Source organism: Trachemys scripta, chromosome 5, assembly GCF_013100865.1.
Source record: "Trachemys scripta elegans isolate TJP31775 chromosome 5, CAS_Tse_1.0, whole genome shotgun sequence".
NCBI lineage: Eukaryota > Metazoa > Chordata > Testudines > Emydidae > Trachemys > Trachemys scripta.
Window position 1 is genome coordinate 9812281 of NC_048302.1, and position 18911 is coordinate 9831191.

The 18911-nt window shown below is 47.2% G+C and overlaps 1 protein-coding gene across 1 annotated transcript in view; it reads right to left on the minus strand.

Moving 5' to 3' along the window:
- Window positions 1-10913: 10913 nt before the first annotated feature.
- PARM1 (prostate androgen-regulated mucin-like protein 1) overlaps window positions 10914-18911 on the minus strand; it is a 42684-nt gene continuing 34686 nt past the window's right edge. The window contains exons 4-5 of the mRNA XM_034771324.1: window positions 16301-16379; window positions 10914-12888 (exon numbers count right to left, since the gene is read on the minus strand). Coding sequence (XP_034627215.1) covers window positions 12804-12888; window positions 16301-16379 — 164 coding nt within the window. The 3' untranslated portion in view covers window positions 10914-12803. The remainder of the gene's footprint in view (window positions 12889-16300; window positions 16380-18911) is intronic.

An 18911-nucleotide genomic window follows, 5' to 3' on the forward strand; every position in this document is an offset into this window, starting at 1 on the left:
CGTCTGGTCTCACTAACACATGCCCGGGTAACCAGGTCTCAAAACCAACCAGAGAGAAAAATTAACAGTGGGGGTGTCAAAGGTTGTCTCTCAAGGTTCTTTCCCCCCCGCCCCACTTGAGGTGAAGGCAGGCTCCTTGCTTACCTCATCGTTACTTTGTTACCTGGGTGATGGCACTCCGATGGTCGAGTCCTGGGCGGGGGGTAGCCCTCTGGCTGTGCCCCGTAGCAAGTCTGTGCCCTCCTAGGGTGGGGAGTAGGAAACAGTCCAAGTAAAAAGTTCCAATGCCCACGAGGGGCTCGGGCCCCTCCTTCGCACAAAGCAGAGAGGAGGCCATTTTTCAGGTTCTGCAGAGAGTCTTGGCTCCCACCGTCCTGCCAAGACTTAATCCCGGGAGTTTTAACGAAAGAAACAAACTGACCCCTTGTCTTTCCTCAGCGGGCTCAGGCTGGGGGCACTCTCGAGCCCTTCTCCAGGGCACAGCCCAGTGCCCTGGACAGGCAGTTCTAGCTCTGCTTGTTCGAGTCCTGCCCCCGTTGGGCTGGGGTCTGCCCCAGGCCTGACAAGCCGCACAGGTGCAGCGGGTTGGGTCTGATTTATTCTTTAACCCCTTCTTGACTGGTGGGGGGTTATCTGGCCCATCGCAGGGGGCAAGGTAAGGGCTGAGTCACTCAGATAACGACCCTTCTTTGTTTAACGCACCGTTCAGACAACATGCCAAGCAGTAGCTCTCACCCCATACGCTTAGAGGTGACCAAGAGAGAATCTCCGCCCTTGTATACTCGAGTGGGCTTCCCAGTTCCTATTTAGGGGAGTGGGAGTTTTGCCATTCAGTTCAGTGGGACCATGATTGGGCTCTGAGATCCGGATCCTGCGATCACTTAAATGCAGGAGTTGTCCTATTGAATTCAACGGGACTACTCATGAGTGTAAGTTAAGCACTTGTATTGCAGATTCAGGCCGGAGTCTGCAACCTGAGCATTGCCTTGATTGCTTTTCTTTAAAGGATTTTTTGTTTTATAAGCTGAAGTTCTATCTGAAAAAACCTGGCCACACTTTGTGATGGCTTCAGACTGAACTGACACCGACACCGTTGGCGCTTGAGTTACCAGAGGCAGCCTAATTAAAGCTGGCGTCATCGGACACGCAGGCTGATTAAAGCTTCGCAAAACACTTATGGAGAAACGAGTTAAACCGATTACCTCTGATTCCACAGATAAGTGTGTGTTGCTCAGACCCTGCAGGGGCAGGAGACGTCAGCTGATTGACTGTGACTTGAGGTAACCAAGTCATTAGAATGTACAGCAGGTCAGGAAGCTCCCCTGTGTGCTACACTGATTGCGCCCAATACTCTGCAGTGCGGTGTACTCATTTGACCACGTCCTGGGGCTTAATATTGTAGGACAATATTTTTTTCATATGAAAAGAAGGGTGTGACCAAGGGACCTTTTGGTGCCAATTGGCAGAAGGCAGGGGGTGCATAAGGGTTGCAAGGATCCCCAGGCCTGGTATCTGCATACTAGTTTGCCAGTGTGTGTCACATAAGGTCTCTACTGAAACTAAGGGCATGGCTACACTCGCAGATGTAGAGCACTAGGAGTTAAACCAGCCTTTGGAGATAGCAGCAGGGAAAGCGCTGCTGTGTGTTCACACTGTGCTCCTTGTGATTGTGGAGCATGTCCACGTTAGCAGTTCTTGCAACCCCACAGAAAGCAGTATGTTGTGGTAGCTATCCCAGTGTGCAAGTGGCTGCAGCGTGCTTTGGGAAGGGTTTGCAATGCCTCATGGGGCAGACACAGCATCACATGATGCAGGTTTCCCAGTCCCATTGTTCCATGGGCATCCTACTAGATTGCCAGCTGCTTTTCAAATGAGGGGGTGGGGAGTGTGACAGGGAGTGTGTTGTGTGTATGTGGGAGGAGAGAGAGTGTGTTTTGGGGGGCAGTGTATGTCACCATGCTGTCTTGTAAGTTCAGACAGCGGCAAGGGGAAGGGGAAACCTGACATCAGCGCGACACACACACACACACACACACACACCCCTCTGCCTCTGCAGCAGGAGCATTCCACAGTAATGTTTGCTGTGTGTCCTGCAGCAGATAAGCACGCCGGCTGTCAGAAACGGAGCTTTGAAAGGGGATATTCGCATACCTGCAGCCAAGTTTAAAACAATGACCAGAGTGGCTACTTGACTTCAGGGGATGATGGGACGTTTCCGGAGGCCAATCACAGCGCAGTAATGCAACACGTCGTCCACACTGACACCCCAGGACTCAGGCCAGGGCACAGCAAGCTTTATGCTTCTTGTGGAAGTGGATTACCAGGAGCGCTCCAGCCGCGGGGTCTGGGTACTTTAAGTGCCTTGCCAGGGTGGACACCTCAGGAGGTAGGGCCCCTGGGACTGATTTAATGCTCTCTAACTTGCAAGTGTAGCCAAGGCCTAAACCTTTGTCGCAGTGGTCATTGTAATCCTAGCGAAACGATGTGTGGACAATGCTTTAAGGACTTACGTAGATATGCTGAAAATTATATTCCTAAGGTCCATGAGTTGGGACCAGTCATTAGAACGTGAGAAACTGGTTTCTTGCAGGTAAAAGATGTCTGTTGGTCCACATGTGAATTGAGTGTTGTTTGTGCTGCAGGGAATGCCCGTTTACAGGCTGAGCAAAATGCTAATCAAGTGATTGCAAAGTTCCCCCTGGAGAAAAACACAAGCAGTGCGGGATAGCTTGAGCCAATGGATTTTTGGCCTGTAAGTGTAGGGACCGTGACCAACTTTGCATCTGTCCACTGAGGAGGCAGGAGGACAGCATGAGCGGAAGATCATCGCCATGCCTGGCTGTGGTATGCTGGAGGGATTTTGGGTTTGCTTTTGCTCTATATGACATGACAATGTCTTATTAGTTAAGCTTGGTCTCTAGTACGTGTATTATGATTTTATTTTCTATATAACCCTTTGTTTCTGCTGGCTATCCTTTGGATCTCTGTTCTTTGTTCAGTAAACTTGTACTTGCTTTCTCTGTAAGCAAATGTAAGTACTGTGTGTTAACCAGAGCTGTGTTCTATGCTTAACTGGTAAGGGAGCAGAGGATCTGGCAATTCTGTGCATGTCCAGTGGATCGGGGGCTGGGCACTCCAGGGAGATGCTTGGAGGACTCAGGGTTGGTGTGTGCCCATCGCTAACCTGTACAGAGACAGCAGGGCCTGTGGGGGCCTGGAAGGCAGAGCTTGTGTTGCTGAAGGCTGGTGGTGGTGAGGAGCGGACCCCTGGCACGCACAGATGAGGCTTCCTCACCCAAGGGCAGATGGTAGTGAGGTGCCTCATAACCCTGGGTCACTGGGAAGCATCACAAAGAGTTTTCCAAACAAGCTGTTTTTTAATAGTCCCTGTGATGGGATGTCCACCCCAAACAAGGCCTGAAGGGGTAAATTAGGCCAACTAACCTTAAGCTGCACCTGGAGGAAACCTAAGGAGTGCTAGGGCCTGATTGCAGATGAAGTCCAGCTCGGGGGAGGAGCTGTGCAGGATCTATAAAGAGAGGACATTGGCAAGCTGGGAGAGGAGACCTGTAGTTGCACTCCCTGGTCCAAGGGGGGAGAGCAGGAAGCTGTCAGGGGAGAGTAGGAAGCCATCCAGGGAAGGAGCAGTCAGGGCTGGAAGATTAATGCCCAGAATTGCTGGTTGAGGGTCCCCGGACTGCAACCTGCTGCAGAGGATGGCCCCGGGTCCTCCTACCAGGCACTGGGGGAGTGGCACAGACCAGGTAGTAGGGAGCTGACCGCCTGGGATGGGGTTTGCCTCAAAGGACTTGCGGTATCCTGGAAGGGGGAAGAACTTCACTGTGACTTGGCCGGAGGGCTAAGCTGTGAAGAGGAAAGCGCTGCAGCTCCAGGAGCAGGAGTTGCTGTGGAGTGAGTGAGGGGATTGATGGATTGCGTAACCACAGGGAGGGGCCTCTGACCAGGTGACAGAGCTAATTCCCCAGATGAACAGCAAGGAGGTGCTGCTGAGCAGTCCCCAGAATAAAACAACAGGCCTCACTGGGAGCTGCTGAATCCCTGCTACTCACTGTACTCAATGGGAGATGTGGGTGCGCAGGTTTTAAGGATCAGGGCTAGCTTTAAGGATCGCTGCCCACTGACCTGCTGACACGTTTGCTCCTGCTGAAACAGTCTATTTCCCCCCCTCCCCATCACTCCATGTATGAAAGAGGTGTTGTGTCTGTGCAAAGTCAGAACAGCTGGCGGGGGAGTGGGGATAAGATTCCAAGTTTTTAGTATAGACCAGCTGGAGGGCAGAACTGGCATTACAAATGACCCGTATGAAATAATTCATGCTACTGCTGCAGGAAGGAGAGCAGCATACCTGAGCAGCTGCATTGTCTAATCGCCTGCTGCAGTGATGACAGGAACCTACGTGTCTTCATCAGACATGCTGCCGGGTTCCTAACTGAGATATGTGCCAATGTCAGTCAAACTCCGACAGCAACAGACGCCACCCAGGTTTGACACATTGTAAGCGCAGAGATGGGTATGTGATGGGATGCCTGCTACTCGCATGCTTTGATTGTGTCTTTCTTATCTCAGACATTGCATCCCCTAGAGAAATGAAATCCTGTTTACCCATAATTACCTTTAATTATCCAGGGAGCTCCATGCTTCTTGAAATATTATGTATGGCTTCTAAAAGCAAATCTCTCTGGATACCCCAAATAACTGTAACATCAGAGGCAAGATGGAAATGTACGAAAGTGACCTAAATAATCAGGAGAAGGTGCCATTTTCCTGAATATTTCACTTTTTCTTTTCTTATTTTGGATGTCTATGAAGTCCAGACTCTCCTCTGATTCCCAAGCTCCTGATGGATGGCTGAGTAGAGACTCGGTTGGTTTATGCATCTACTGCGTCTGAGCTCCTGGGGGGCTTGGGTCAGAATTGTGCTGGGTACTATTCAGACATAAGCCCAGACCCCAGCGATTGGCTCCATACAATCAGTAAGAGATGGGTAGGAGAAATAAGACCTTATCCTTACAGCCCTGCTCCCATGTTACATTAGTATTTATACCTCTGAGGAATTTAAATATATATATATATATTTTAAAAACTAGGAGGTGTGAAAGGAGAAATTGCCTCTTTTCCCCATGGGAAAAGTCTCCGTGCATGGATGTGACATTGACAGCAGAGTGCATGCTGGAGGGTCACACTGGCAATGGAGAGATGATCTGCAGTTTGTTCTGCAGGATCCCAGACTAAGTTAAAGGGACCCTGTCCACTTAATCACCCTTCTGTCTGAATCTTCAGCTACAGTTGATGCAAAATACAGCAAATGCAGCTGATTTGGAAAGAGATTGGCCAGGATGACGACATTCTTAGCTTATTTTGCACATCCGAGAGCCTCTTGTGGTGGTAACCTAGTTATTTTTATCACAGTAGCACCTGCAAAAGTCTGGGCTGGGGAAAGTCCCAGACCACACTGACAAATAAACTCCAGCTCTGTGAGATGCTGCTCACAGGAGATTGTGCAGATGTTCACCATACGTAGGCGTGTGCCACTTGTCTCCCCCTGGCAGGGCTTCATTATGCACATGGGTCCCGCTAGGTTCCTTTGGGTTGGCTCCTTCTTGATTGGGATGGGGAGAGGGAGAGGGAAATAAATAGGGGTATTTCCCAAACGCCACCCACTTGTGGCACCAAATGAGAGATCACTCGTGGTAAATTGTGCAGATCTGTGACTCTCACCCTCCCCCCAAACCTTTTTTTTTTTTTTTAACCTGAGGGATGAGTCGTCAATGTGTACGTTTAAATGGTCATCACACATGTTTGAGAGAACCTCTCCCTGAGCTGAACGGGGCAGTTCGCACTCCCTCAGAGGTCGTGTTCCAGGCATTCTGCACTCTTCTCTTCTTTTTGATTACGCTCAGGTTGTGTTTCCGAGGCTTTCGCTGCAAACAGAACAGCTAGAGACTTCTTAAAAATGAAAACGGAGATTCAGAAGAGGGCCCTACCTTCTGAGAGGTGCCGTTACAGCATTTAGGCCAATACCACCCGTGTCGGAGGCCCTGGTTGGGATTGTGCTGGGTACTGTTCAGACATCAGTCCAGACCCCAGTGATTGGCTCCATCCAAGGCAGACTCTTGTGCCCAGGCAGAGCCAGTGGCGCTCCAAAAGAATCTACTCACACAGCTCTGGTTACAGGGTGATTGATATTTGTCACTGTTTCTCTTGTGTAGTCAGTTTCCTTTGTTTCATGTGGGCATTTCACGCAGCAATGGGCAGAGAGATTCTTTTGGGGTATTTTTGTAAAACCACAAATAATGGCCAGGCCGGTGTATGACCAGTTACAGCTGGCCAAAGAGCCATGGGCACTTTGACAAAACAGAAGCGTTTCAGCTAAGTTTGAAAAATGTCACCCAGCTCTACGATAAATGTATTTTAGCTGACTAGATTTCCGGTTGTCCCCTTAACTCTAGACATGGTGGAATTCCGTAGGGCATTCAGCATTTCGTACCGAAGATGCACAATGCAGTGTGCGTTGGGAGAGATGCTTTAAAGAGTTTGCAGGATCTTAAAGGACTTGATGAACAGGCACTGAGATTGGGTTGAGTTTTGGCCTTGTCTACCTGGAAACCCATTTCAGGTGTGAATTTAAACAGATACAGTTATACCAATCCAATATGTTTGTGCTATCCTCTGATTCTCAAATAAGAGTGTTCTCAGGACTTCCCAAGTCACAGAAACAAAACCCCGAAAAGCCATTCTTACAGTGGAGTAAGTGTCCACACGGCGGGATCATACCTGTACAACTGGTAAAATTTCTCCACGTAGACAAGGCCTCAAGTGACCCATTATAAAGCAGGTTAGTAGCCTGCCTGTCTTCCGAAAGCATCTAAAGGGAGGCAGAGCTCTTGCTGCAGCTGCTTCCTCCAGATGCTGTGTAATGAGGACCAGGTGTTCACTTGGATGGCAGTTTCTCATACAGTTTAGGTCTGCGGCTGCCTTACTGGCTTAGTGTTTTCCAATTGCTTTGAATGTGGATCCCTTAAAGTACATTTCAGAGGCTGTTGGTGGTCTGTGAACCAAAGGCCAGCTCTATGGGCTATCTGCTGCAGCTGCCTTGGGCGTGGTGGCTTATGATTAGGGCAGACAGTACCCAATACCATTCCTCACAGTAGGCTAGAGAACAGCTGCTTACGGTTCCTGTGCCTTATGAGGTGCAGTAATTCAGTGGCCAGACTAAACTGTCCCTAATCGGGGTTAGGACAAGAGGGGGACCCTCTACCATTCTGAAAGCAGCCCATGCTAATTCAATGGAGCTCCAGACTTTATTAGTTCATATATCACCTTCTTAAATTGTTGGGAAGCGAATGGCTGGAATGTCACACACCACAGTTTGTACTGAGCTATGGTGTCTCCCTCTTCTTCAAGATCTTACCCTGAGGTGAAGAGCTAGGAACAATATGGTCCCCAGAAATTCCACAGCCAACTCGGTTGCAATACAACAGCCTTTCTTTTAGGACTGGTAGAACCCCCCACATTTTAGTTTCTGCCCAAAAATTTGAAGGAATGACAAATGTGAGCTATGTTCAAAATTCTTCATGGACATCTTCAGGAGAAAATTCAAGTCAACATGTGTTTGTTTTCAAATGGAAAAATTCCACATTGGTTTTTGAAAACCCAAGTATTTCTGTTTTTGCCTATCCCATGGGACAACTGAGTGGAGAGTAAATGGAAAGGGGGGAAGTTCCTCCCCATCCAGAAAACCAAAAGTTATAAACCACAACAAATTTCCAGTTCAAAACAAAGCAATGGTTTCACTTTGAGCATTTCCCAGTAACATTCACTGCATCAAAAAATTTTCATGAAAGTTTGACTCTATCCAAAGAACGCTTTGACCATAAATGTGACCAGCTCTGTTTCCTACAGAAAAATTCCATTTAGGATGTTGCCTTACGCACACAACAAAATGCTCCCTCTTGTACAGCTGCCAGTCAAAAGACAAGGCTGACAAATGCAAGAGACAGAATCACAGTTCAGGAGACTGGAGCATGGGTGTGGGGTTTACTGACAAGGGGAAGCGATTACTTGAACAGAGGGATTTTTGAAGGAAAGAGAAGTTTGTAGATGGCAAGGGATTTATTTCAGGTGTAAAGGCATAATAGAAAGCATTGGAAGGCAAAGGGAGCAGTGAGGAGAGTCAAGATAGGCGAGAACATAGGGAAGGGGGCAGGGTTCTAGATGGGAGCAAGATTATGGATTTCAGAAGAGTGAGGGGAGATTTGATAGCAGCCTTCAACTACCTGAAGAGGGTGGGGGTCCAAAGAGGATGGAGCTTGGCTGTTCTCAGATTACAGAACAAGGAGTAATGGTCTCAAGTTGCAGTGGGGGTGGTCTAGGTTGGATATTAGGAAATGCTATTTCACTAGGAGCGTGGTGAAGCACTGGAATGGGTTACCTAGAGAGGTGGTGGAACCTCCATCCTTAGAGGTTTTTTAAGGCCCAGCTTGACAAAGCCCTGGCTGGGATGATTTCGTTGGGTTGGTCCTGCTTTGAGCAGGGGGTTGGACTAGATGACCTCCTGAGTTCTCTTCCAACCCTAATCTTTTATGATTCTATGATTCCATTAGTGTCTGCTTTGCATCTACTGGATAACCACAATCTTCCTACAAAATGAGTCACCCTTTCTATTTAGTAAAAGTCAGCACTGAACTAGGCGGCAATGAAAACTGGTCAATTCTGAAATAGGGAAAACAGTTAGGGCCACTTTCAGCCTGCTAGATGAGGGTACAATTAGAAGATACTATCTTTACTTGTAGACTGAACAATTTGATCTGGGACTGGAGACCCAACCAGCATAGAACCCAGAGATGTCGCTACAGGGAGTAACTCTAGACACTGTTCCAACGTGACTTGATTCAGGCTGGAGTCCTTGACTCCTCCCTTTAAAAATGTCACTGGGAACTGTACGGAAAGAAGCGCAAAGTTAACACACCTCAGTACAACATGGCACAAGCTTTGCATGACTTTAATTGGTGTCACTGGTATATTTTACAATGAATGTGGTTATGATGACATCAAATATCCAATTGGCTGCACTTAAATCTTCCCATTCTTTCCCCAACTGCCCCAAGTAAAAATGACTACCGCCACAGACTGAGTGTTGGCTCTGCCATCTGTTGCCTTTTTTTAATAAAAGCAGCCTTACGGATCCATTCATTGCCAGAAAGCTAGAGGCAAAAGGTGAATCTGTGCAAATTATCATCCTAGCCTGCTGGGAATCCCTCCTCCGAGGCATCTGGGAAAGAGGGATATACTAAGGTGGGGCTGTAATCCAGGGCAAATCGGAGGAAGGAGAACTAATGAACAGCTAATCCTGCTGGAACTAGGAGATCTCGGAAGCTCCCACACAGACTTCAGACAGTCCTTGCTGTTTTCGCTGGTATCTCATCAACCGGTCTTATTACTGATGCTGTGGTTGTGACATCTCATCACATGACTGTGGCTCTCCCCAGTAGGGCATATGGGGGACCTGTATATGGTAACTGCTTTTGATAGGCCAGCAACCGGCTACTTGGATCGAAAGCTCTACGAGGCAGGGACCTCCTAGTTATTTTGTGTCCGTAAAGCACAATGTCCATCAATTGGGTGATATGAAAACTACTGGGAAAAGATCTCTCGCCATTAAACAAAAAATCCTATTGGGAGATGGCATAGTAGCTCCCTTCTAAAGCCTCACAACCGAAACTAGGGATGAGATTTGTCCAATGCTGAGCTCCTTTGAATCTGCTAATTCCCCAGCTCTTTCCAAAGACGATTGGAGACGCGCTACTCTTTCTAAAGAAGTTGATGAACTTTTCAGAATTTTTTTGGCTTATGATGTGCTAACTTCTGCAGTGCAGGTGGGAGGGACTGAGCAAAACAGGTGGTTTTCTCTGAGCAGGCCACTTCTAGCCTTTGATCTTGAATTGTTTGTTTCCTTGACACACTGAGACATTCCAATGACGTTGGATGCACCTACCGTAACTAAATGAAAGAGATTTAACACAAGGAATGTGGGAAATATAAAGCAAATATAATCTTTGTGGGTACCAAGAGACGGTAGGGAGTGTGGTCTAATGGGCAGAACCAAGGCGATAGACTTGGTTTCTTTCTTGCTGCCCCATTTGTGACCGGGGACAACCTCCTGGGTGTTTCCCCAACTGTAATGGGATAACACTTACCTGTATCAAAGGTGTGGTGCTTTATATACGTTAATTAAGCCACACACACACACACACACACACACACGATCCTTATTTGAAAGATGCTATAGAAACACAATGTATTTTTAAGCAATCCGTAATCTATATCTTTAGGGTACTACAGTAGGAATCGCATGTAATGGTACAGAGCAATAGAAATGGCCCCAACAAGGGTACCTTTCTATGATTTCTCACGTTGGACCGAATTCTGTTGGGGAAAGAGGCAACCTTTTGAACTTTAAAGAGTTCTTCAGGCTTGGGAAAGGTACTTAGTGCCTAAGCGAAAAACAAAGTGGAACAGATTGTTAAGCACAAGGAGTTAACACATGCTGGTTTCTCATAGTCCTTTGTATGTATGCAGATCACGTTTTTTGAGGCTGTCAAAGCAGTTTAGACCCTAAACCTCACAACGCTCCTTAAAGTGATGCTAGGTAACTTCTTATCCTGATTTGATGGAGGGAGACTGGACTGACAGCATACATTCCAAGTGTCCACTAATTTTAGGATCTACTACTTTGGAGGGCCCAAGCTGAGCCACCCAAGTGCTCTGAGGCGGAAACTTTTTGTTCTGTGTCTATACAGCACAATGGTGCCCCGATCCATGACTGGGGCTCCTAGCGCTACTGCAGTACCAATAATTAATAGTTCTTGACTGGTTTTCAAACATGGTCTGTGTTCTCCGTGTAGGTGACTTTTATTCCCAACAGCAAGGCCCCTGCACACGTTTCTCATCCAGTAGAACTACCACCCCTGTAGCAAAATGTCCTGCTGCACTCAAGCAGTTACCTGCACCTTCTATTTGACAAAGAGAAGTGACAGCTTAAAAAGTAAGTTTCCATCCAAGCTTATGTTTTGGGAGTGCAGGTCTTGGTTTACCTGTCAAACTGGTAAAATGGAAATGCATGCCAACCACTACTGTAGCTTTGATGAGCTAATGCATGTTAACCTAATGATACTGTGCTGTCTTTTTACAACAATCAAAAAACTACTCTGAAAAAGACAAGGTTTGGAGTTTCATAAGTCTGTCGGATCATGTGCTCCAATGTTATTGTGTATTTAAACAAGCCAAGTCTGTTTTGATCTCCTAAATGAACCCATGTGGCTTTGTTTACTGGTAGCAGTAGCAGGATTAGTAAACACAAACTTTGGATTAAAAATACTTGCTTGTTTTAGCAAATGACCTTACCAGATAAAAATAACTGTAAGAAAATAATTCAATAAAGCAATATATGTAGCAGATGACCACACTTCTATCTCAGATTCTGTAGAAACAGGAGCTATATTTGTTTCCTTACAGCACTGGTGATCTGTCAAGTTTCTTTTATGTAATAAATAAAGACACCCAGCCTTGTTCACACAATTAAAAAAGAAAAGGGAAAGGTCAGGGAGAGAGAAATGATTGAACTGGGTTGAAGATTTGCTGCAGTGAACAGCTATTAAACATTAAGTTGAGACTCTCAAAGCAAAGCATCCCAGGGATTAATTTCAAAGAGAGGTGTGTGCAATTCCCATAGACTGTTCTAAAAACCTCCACCACATCTTCTAATCTGGGGCCTAATTCTGCGATCTTTACCTCAGGTTAAATCGTAGTTACTCATCCTAGCAGCTTAAATGAAGGGAAGGGCAGCAGAACTGGTTTTGCCTATTTGCAGTTTATTTGGGGTATAACCATATTCTTCACTAGCAGCGGTCAGATCAGAGGAAGTGGTGTTTTGAATGTGAATGTTGCACTTCATGGAATCTTACGTTGCCATGGTACGGGTTCTCTCCTAACGTTTCACCCTTCCAAAAAGAAAGTTCCCAACTCCTGCCGGCATTTCTGCCACATGCCTTCATTGCAGCAGCGGTGGTACCTTTGTCGCCCCTTCCTGCTTATCACTAATTTTCCACTTCAACGTGTAACACGTCAGTGTGTAAACCTGCCGCCCACCATGACATAGGTGGTGGATTTAACCTTCAGCTGAATTTATAATTATAACATTCTGAAAATGACAGCCTGGTAAAGACGACCAACAATAAAAGCATCCGTTTCTGGCATGACCCTGCTGAGTTTTCCTTTTCTCTACTTCCCAGCCTCCTGGGTAATTTGTTTTGATCTTTTGGTAATAAACGATAGAAGGCCTGTACTGCACTGCAGAGCTCTGACCAGAACCCCATCTGCTCTGAACAGACAGGGAAGATTAAAGAGAAATCAAAGGAACAGAAGCCGTACAGATGAAAATCTTTCAGTCATTACTTCCCATTCCCATCCCCTCACTGAGATTTAATATAATTTCCTCCTTAAAAGCGTAAACTCAAATTTATTGCGCTTGTGGAGTGACTGCCTTTGGTTTCGAGACCGTGATTGCAGTCTGTCAGCTTCAGTTTAGTCCCATTGCAGTTGTGATTCAGCATTTAGGCTTGTCTTAAAAGTATGATTCCATGTGTAACAGAGGAAGAAGCAGCAGGAAGAGAAGATGGTGTGGCACTGGAACTGAATGCATACCCGGCGACTTGTTGTTGTTCTACTGTATAAGCACTTATAAATAAGAACATTTATTTCTTGTCCCAATTAACTTTCCTGTGCTAAGAGTCGTCATAGAGCGGGTTGTTGTAGTTTCCCCAGGATCCGTAGTCATGGTCATCCAACAGCCTTCCATATGAAGAATGTCTGGGAGGGTGAGAGGGAGGGGAAAAAAAAGTCTGGGATTAGTTGGGAATGGTTTAGAAACACCCTATTCCAGCGCTATTCCTATTCAGTGCACAGCCCTGTAGAAAGGATACCCTCGCTCCTGCAGACATTGAAAAGCACCTACTGCTAAAACCCATCTCTGTAACCAGGCCCAGGGAACTTAATATGTGAGAGGATAAATTGGTGGTATTTAGATCCCGATTAATTTTAGGCTACGGTTTTGATTCTGATTTAGATGACACCTAAATCACATCTCAGCTCCAGGTGCCTAAAATCTTTAATGATCAACCATCTGGGACAGCGAGAAGTCTAATGCTAGCTGCTTCCTTGGTCCGGTTCAGGGACGCACTTAAAACACAGCTAGATCCTGTCTATGCTATAGGAATGATTTGAACTTTAATGATATCAGGGAACAGTCATGTCCCCTGACTGTGCATTGCAATACAATTGGGCCCTTTGATCAGTTAGTTTATTTCAGTTTGCAGTAGGCCCCATGCCTTCTAGTTTCTAATTCCCGGGGGTGATCGATGATTCTGTGTTGTGGTATGAATGCATTTGAGTGTAGTAGATGGTCTGTTGTTCCTCTGCAGGGAGTTAAAACCTTCCTGCTTTTATATAGATATTAATATTGCCTCTTGATCTAGAGTTAGGTGTGGTAGTGTACTAAGTGCTATGGATTTTTAATAGGGTTGTTTTGTTAAGCTCTGAATATTTAGTGGTCTGTGGGCTGGATCTCAATTGGGTGAGAAGAGAATGAATGCATGTTGACCATACTTTTTGTCTCTCTCTTAGTGATCTATGATGAAGTCAGTGCACGGGGTAGGAGAGCTGGCTGAACACCGCAAGGAGTGAAAACTCAGTCACCAACCTAAATAATTTGCTTTTTGACTCTGTTCCCATTCCTCTCCTGTTAGTTTGTTGTGAATATAAGAGCACATGAGATTCCTGTCCGGAATATTTGTGGAAATGATTTTTTTTTAATGAGAATATTTGCAGAAAAAGTTTGTGTATATATGTGTGTAAATATGCAGGCTTTTCACATGCTTTTATAATACTGACATGGCCTTGAACTCATCCCTCAGAGGCAGGAAAGGGCCTCTGCTCCTGTTCAACACTGCCTGGGAGACATGGTTATGGATGGGAGGTTGGCATGGAGCCCAATATTTGGATGTATGGAGGCTGGGAAGGAACTTGCTTTCGTTGACTGTTTATTAAATGCTGTCTCTTTGATATTTTTATCGGATGGTGTGCATATGTAGCATTACAGTGGCATTTGGGATCCTGCAGTTCTGTTGTTGATATTTTAACAGAATGCGATTCACCACTGGCAAAGTCCACATAAACATCGTGCCAAAAATGCCCCTGGAATGTAATTCTGAAATACCTTAAATCGTCAAATCTCAGGTGCAATTGCAGAGAGTTTTAGAGAACCTTCCTAGGGATCCCAGTTCATGCTGTGCCCTACATCAGTGCTTCTCAAAGTCTGGCCGCCGCTTGTGCAGGGAAAGCCCCTGGCGGGCCGGGCCGGTTTGTTTACCTACCGCGTCCGCAGGTTTGGCTGATCGCGGCTCCCATTGGCCGCGGTTCGCTGCTCCAGGCCAATGGGGGCTGTGGGATGTGCTGGCTGCCCTTCCCGCAGCCCCCATTGGCCTGGAGCGGTGAACCGCAGTCAGTGGGAGCCGCGTTCGGCCGAACCTGCGGATGTGGCAGGTAAACAAACCGGCCCGGCCCGCCAGGGGCTTTCCCTGAACAAGCAGCGGACCGGCTTTGAGAAGCACTGCCCTACAGGAGCTGTGAAAACCTCTTTCAATTTCCAAAGCAGGACGTTCTTGTTCAATGCAGTCTACTCCCTTCTTCAGCCACACTTAAAAGTTATTCTAGTCCGAGAGAATGCCAACTGAACACGTGACTTTCAGGAAATACTTGGCCAGGGAGGACTGTGTCCGTGCAAACAAGACATTCATTTTTACAGCAAGAATAGCTGGCTGTTGTCTGTTTGATTTACTAACCCATCTATTTTCTAGTGTCCCTCCATACCACCAGTGATAGCTCCGCACAGGACTATTTTGGTTGTGCCCAAGCCTGAACTCGTATGAATCACTATGAAGTAGTTGAAACAGAAACCTTGCTTACCTCAGTCTTAAATTAAACCCAATTAAAGATGCTCCGTGTAGGTTGTTCTTATTTTAAGGTCACAGATAGGGTATGAGTAAAGCTTGCCAGAGGGATAATTACTGTTTATGGTCACAACACATTGCAGGACTGGCTCTGGCATGTGAGTGAGGCCTTTGTAATGAGAAAAATGCCACCTTGTACCATTGAAAACTACATAAAATGGGATTGCTACAGCGTCTCCTCCAACTCCGAGCCTCTTTGCACTCAGATAATAGTGCGCCTTCGATTGCCCCCTAGCGCTGGTACAGGTGCACCAAGGGAGACAGGGGCTGTGGTACCACTCACTGTCGGCTAACGAGCTTGTATCCCAGCCAGCCCAATAACGGCTGGACACCATTGTCATCGGGTAGCTGCTTGGTGACCTTGATAAAATGAGCCAGGGCTCTTATTCCTGTGGCCAGGTGTCGACACCACCATTGCTACCATCACTGGCACTCGCTGGTCCCTCATCAAGAGGCTGAAATGCGCGTCTGGCCCTAGATCTGGGCTCCCCGGGGTTGGAGGCACAGTGGTAGGCCAGCAGCGCACACAAGCTTGCATTGCCCTACTGCTGCTGGGGCTGGAGAGCAGAGCAGTCAGGCTCAGGCCTCTCCTGAACACAACAGTCACTGATGCACAGTCCAGGCCTGACAGCAGCACCAGGCCACAAGGGCCGGCTCCAGGCACCAGCCCAGCAAGCAGGTGCTTGGGGCAGCCAAGGGGAAGGGGCGGCACGTCTGGCTGTTCGGTGGCAATTCGGCGGCGGGTCCCTCTCCGAGGGAAGCCCCTGCCGCCGAATTCCCGCCAAAGAAGAAAGCGGTGCGGTGGAGCTGCCGCTGGAGTGCCGCTGATCGCAATTGCAATCGTGGCTTCCCCCCCGCCCCCCGCCGCCAGTCCTGAGTGCCACCAGCTCTGCTGTATTAGCATCAGCTGTTGCACTGAAGGAAGGTGACCTGTCAGTCATGAATACACATGGAGAGGAGAATATACTCCAGCTTGTTCCAGTAACTGAGTTGCTTCCGGGGATGGTGTCTCTAGTCTCTGTTAGCCAGAAGCTGGGAATGGGCAGCAGGGAATGGATCACTTAATGATTACCTGTTCTGTTCATTCCCTCTGGGACACCTGGCACTGGCCACTGTCGGAAGACAGGACACTGGGCTAGATGGACCTTTGGTCTGACTCAGTATGGCTGTTCTTATGTTCAGGGTAACTGTCCTTTTACCAAGTGGATGCTTACCTGATCTTAAGGTATGCTGCCACCCCAAACACCAGCAGCACCACCACAATGACCGTTACTGTAATGGCTGCAATGCTTCCTGCAAAGGGGATGGGAGGGAAGAGGAAGAAAAGGGCATAAACATGTTTAAGTGAGGTCATAATTTATCAAAACAATTACCTCTGTCCCCTTCCGGCTCACTTGTTTGCAGTGCGCGAGTTAACACCACGCTGGCCACGTGTGGATTGCCTGCGCATGTATGCAATGTGGTATTTGCTGTCAACCCCAGATGCCTTATTGAGAAGGAAGGTGGTTCATTCACTGCACATCTGAGAGACTATGGCCACTCCGCCTCACTGCTAAGATCTGTCCTTGTTTGTAACTGAGGCCTGGATGTGAATGGGCAATTGCACTGTGGAATGATTCTGAAACGAGACTGCCCTTTAACCTAAGCTCCCCCTCCCTTCCCAAGCTGTCTGTTCCCAGGGCCGGTTCTATTCTAGGGGCTCTCAAACCGGGGGTTGGGACCCCTCAGGGGGTTGCAAAGTTATTACATGGGGGGTCGCGAGCTGTCGGCCTCCATCCCCAAACTCCGCTTTGCCTCCAGCATTTATAATGGTGTTAAATTATATTCAAATGTTAATTTATAAGAGGGGGGTCGCACTCAGAGGCCTGCTGTGTGAAAGGGGGTCACCAGTACAAAACTTTGAGGACCGCTGTTCTATTCCTATTCTTTACATACTGTAACTTTTACCTGCAGCCATCAGGCAAAGTGCCCTAACCAGGAACCTGATTCTCTCTGGTTTACACTGCTGTCAATCAGGAATGCCCCCGCCGAAGTCTGCAGAGTCTCACGGACACAAGCCTGCATGATGGGAATGGGGCCCTTAGGCTAGATTTTTCTGAAGAGTTTGGTGCCCATATAGGCACCAAAATATGTGGCCAGACTTTCAAAAGGGGCAGGCTAGGTGTTGAACTGGTAGTGGCACAATAGGAGCTGCTGTGGACTTTGGAAAATCTGGTGCTTATTTAGGCATGGAAATGAGAGCTGAGTGCTTGGAAAACGAGGTCCCAAGTGTTCGTGTTGGGCCCTTGAAAATTTGTCTCTAGTTGTCTAGTTCCATCCCATCCAGGCTTATTGCTTTATTCCTGGGATGGGCTCATGTTCCTCGCTTTAAAAGCCACGTGTGGCTATGTTCCTCTCGCGTGCGATGTTACTATGTACACACAGCGGGGTTACGAGTGGTTGACGGTTTCCCTGCTGAAGGAGGAAGCTGTGGCACATCTCTGGCAGGCGAGTACATGCCGCCTTTTAATGGCTCAGTTAAAATCTCCTGGGGGGGGGGGGGGTTTACAAGGCGTGAATAAGCAGGTTTATGGCTGGATGAGCCCTCAGTCCCTGACAATGTAGAGTCACTGTTTAGGAGCTGCCCTCAGAACTGATCTCATTTAAATTCCCAGGGGGACAAAGAGGGGAAAGTTTTCAACACTCCTTCAAGTTACAGGTTTATTCTTAAGTAATGAGCTTCTGAGGCCAGTGGTTCTGCAGCCTCCAATAACGTATTCACGAGGCTCCAGGCCGCCGGGGCTTCCTGACAGTTATTCAATGGTGCCTGTTAATTGGCTTCACCTTGCAGCCCCTCCACCTAAGACTGCACTGCCAAGGCCATACTGATTCCACTCCGCAGCCTGCAGACGCTCGCTGGACAAGCAGCACTTTGGACTGGTTTCCTCTCAGCATTGCTATTAGCTGAAGAAGACTGTCGGGGTCAAACGAAGTCTTCACTTGCTCCCTTTAATGCTCTTGTCTGCTTGGTATGATAACATTTAAGGGGGCGGGAGGAAATACGTGCAATCTTTGTATTTCCTTTGCAGCAGGGAGATATTTGATGAGAGTTGGGCAGCTTTATATTTTTGTAACTGTGATGCTCTGGTAAAGGCAGCCGAATGGATTTGGATACAATAAACACAGCAAACACTGGAAGTGTGTGTGCACTGAAATACTGACCCTGCACTGTGCAGGTCACAATCTGGCAGACAATGAAAATATGGTACATGGGTGTTTTTTTTTTTTTTTTTTGTGTTTGTTTGTTTTTACCATCTTTAAGATAAGTATCAAGTGCCAGACTTGTGACTTCATACTCTCAACCCGAATGATCCAAAAACAATCCACAAAAGCATACAGTCTTCTGACCAAGCAGTAATTACTTCACAGGGAAATGGTTTTGCTTATGCAAAAACACTGTTCAGGGCTTACAGAGCATGTTAGACAAAACTTTAAGAGCTCAGAAAAGTCCCCCCAAAATACAGGGTTTTTTTTTTGTTTGTTTTTTAATAAAAATCTCTCAAAAATTAGGGCCAAGATTTTCAGAAGCCACTGGTGACTGTGGGTGCTCAGCGTGAGACATGTGGAGGGGCCTGATTTTCAAAGGGCAGGAGATCAGCACCGTCTGTGCGGTGCCGAAACTCTGAAACAGACTCACTGGCTGCTTTGAAAAATTTTGGACAAAATATCTACCAAATAAGTGACTTCTGCCAACCTAAAATTTCTCCCACAGCTCTTCAAATCTGCCAGCCCCTGCGAAGTCTCCTCTCCACTTCCCATTCTCCCTTACAAAGTTTCTTCTCTGCT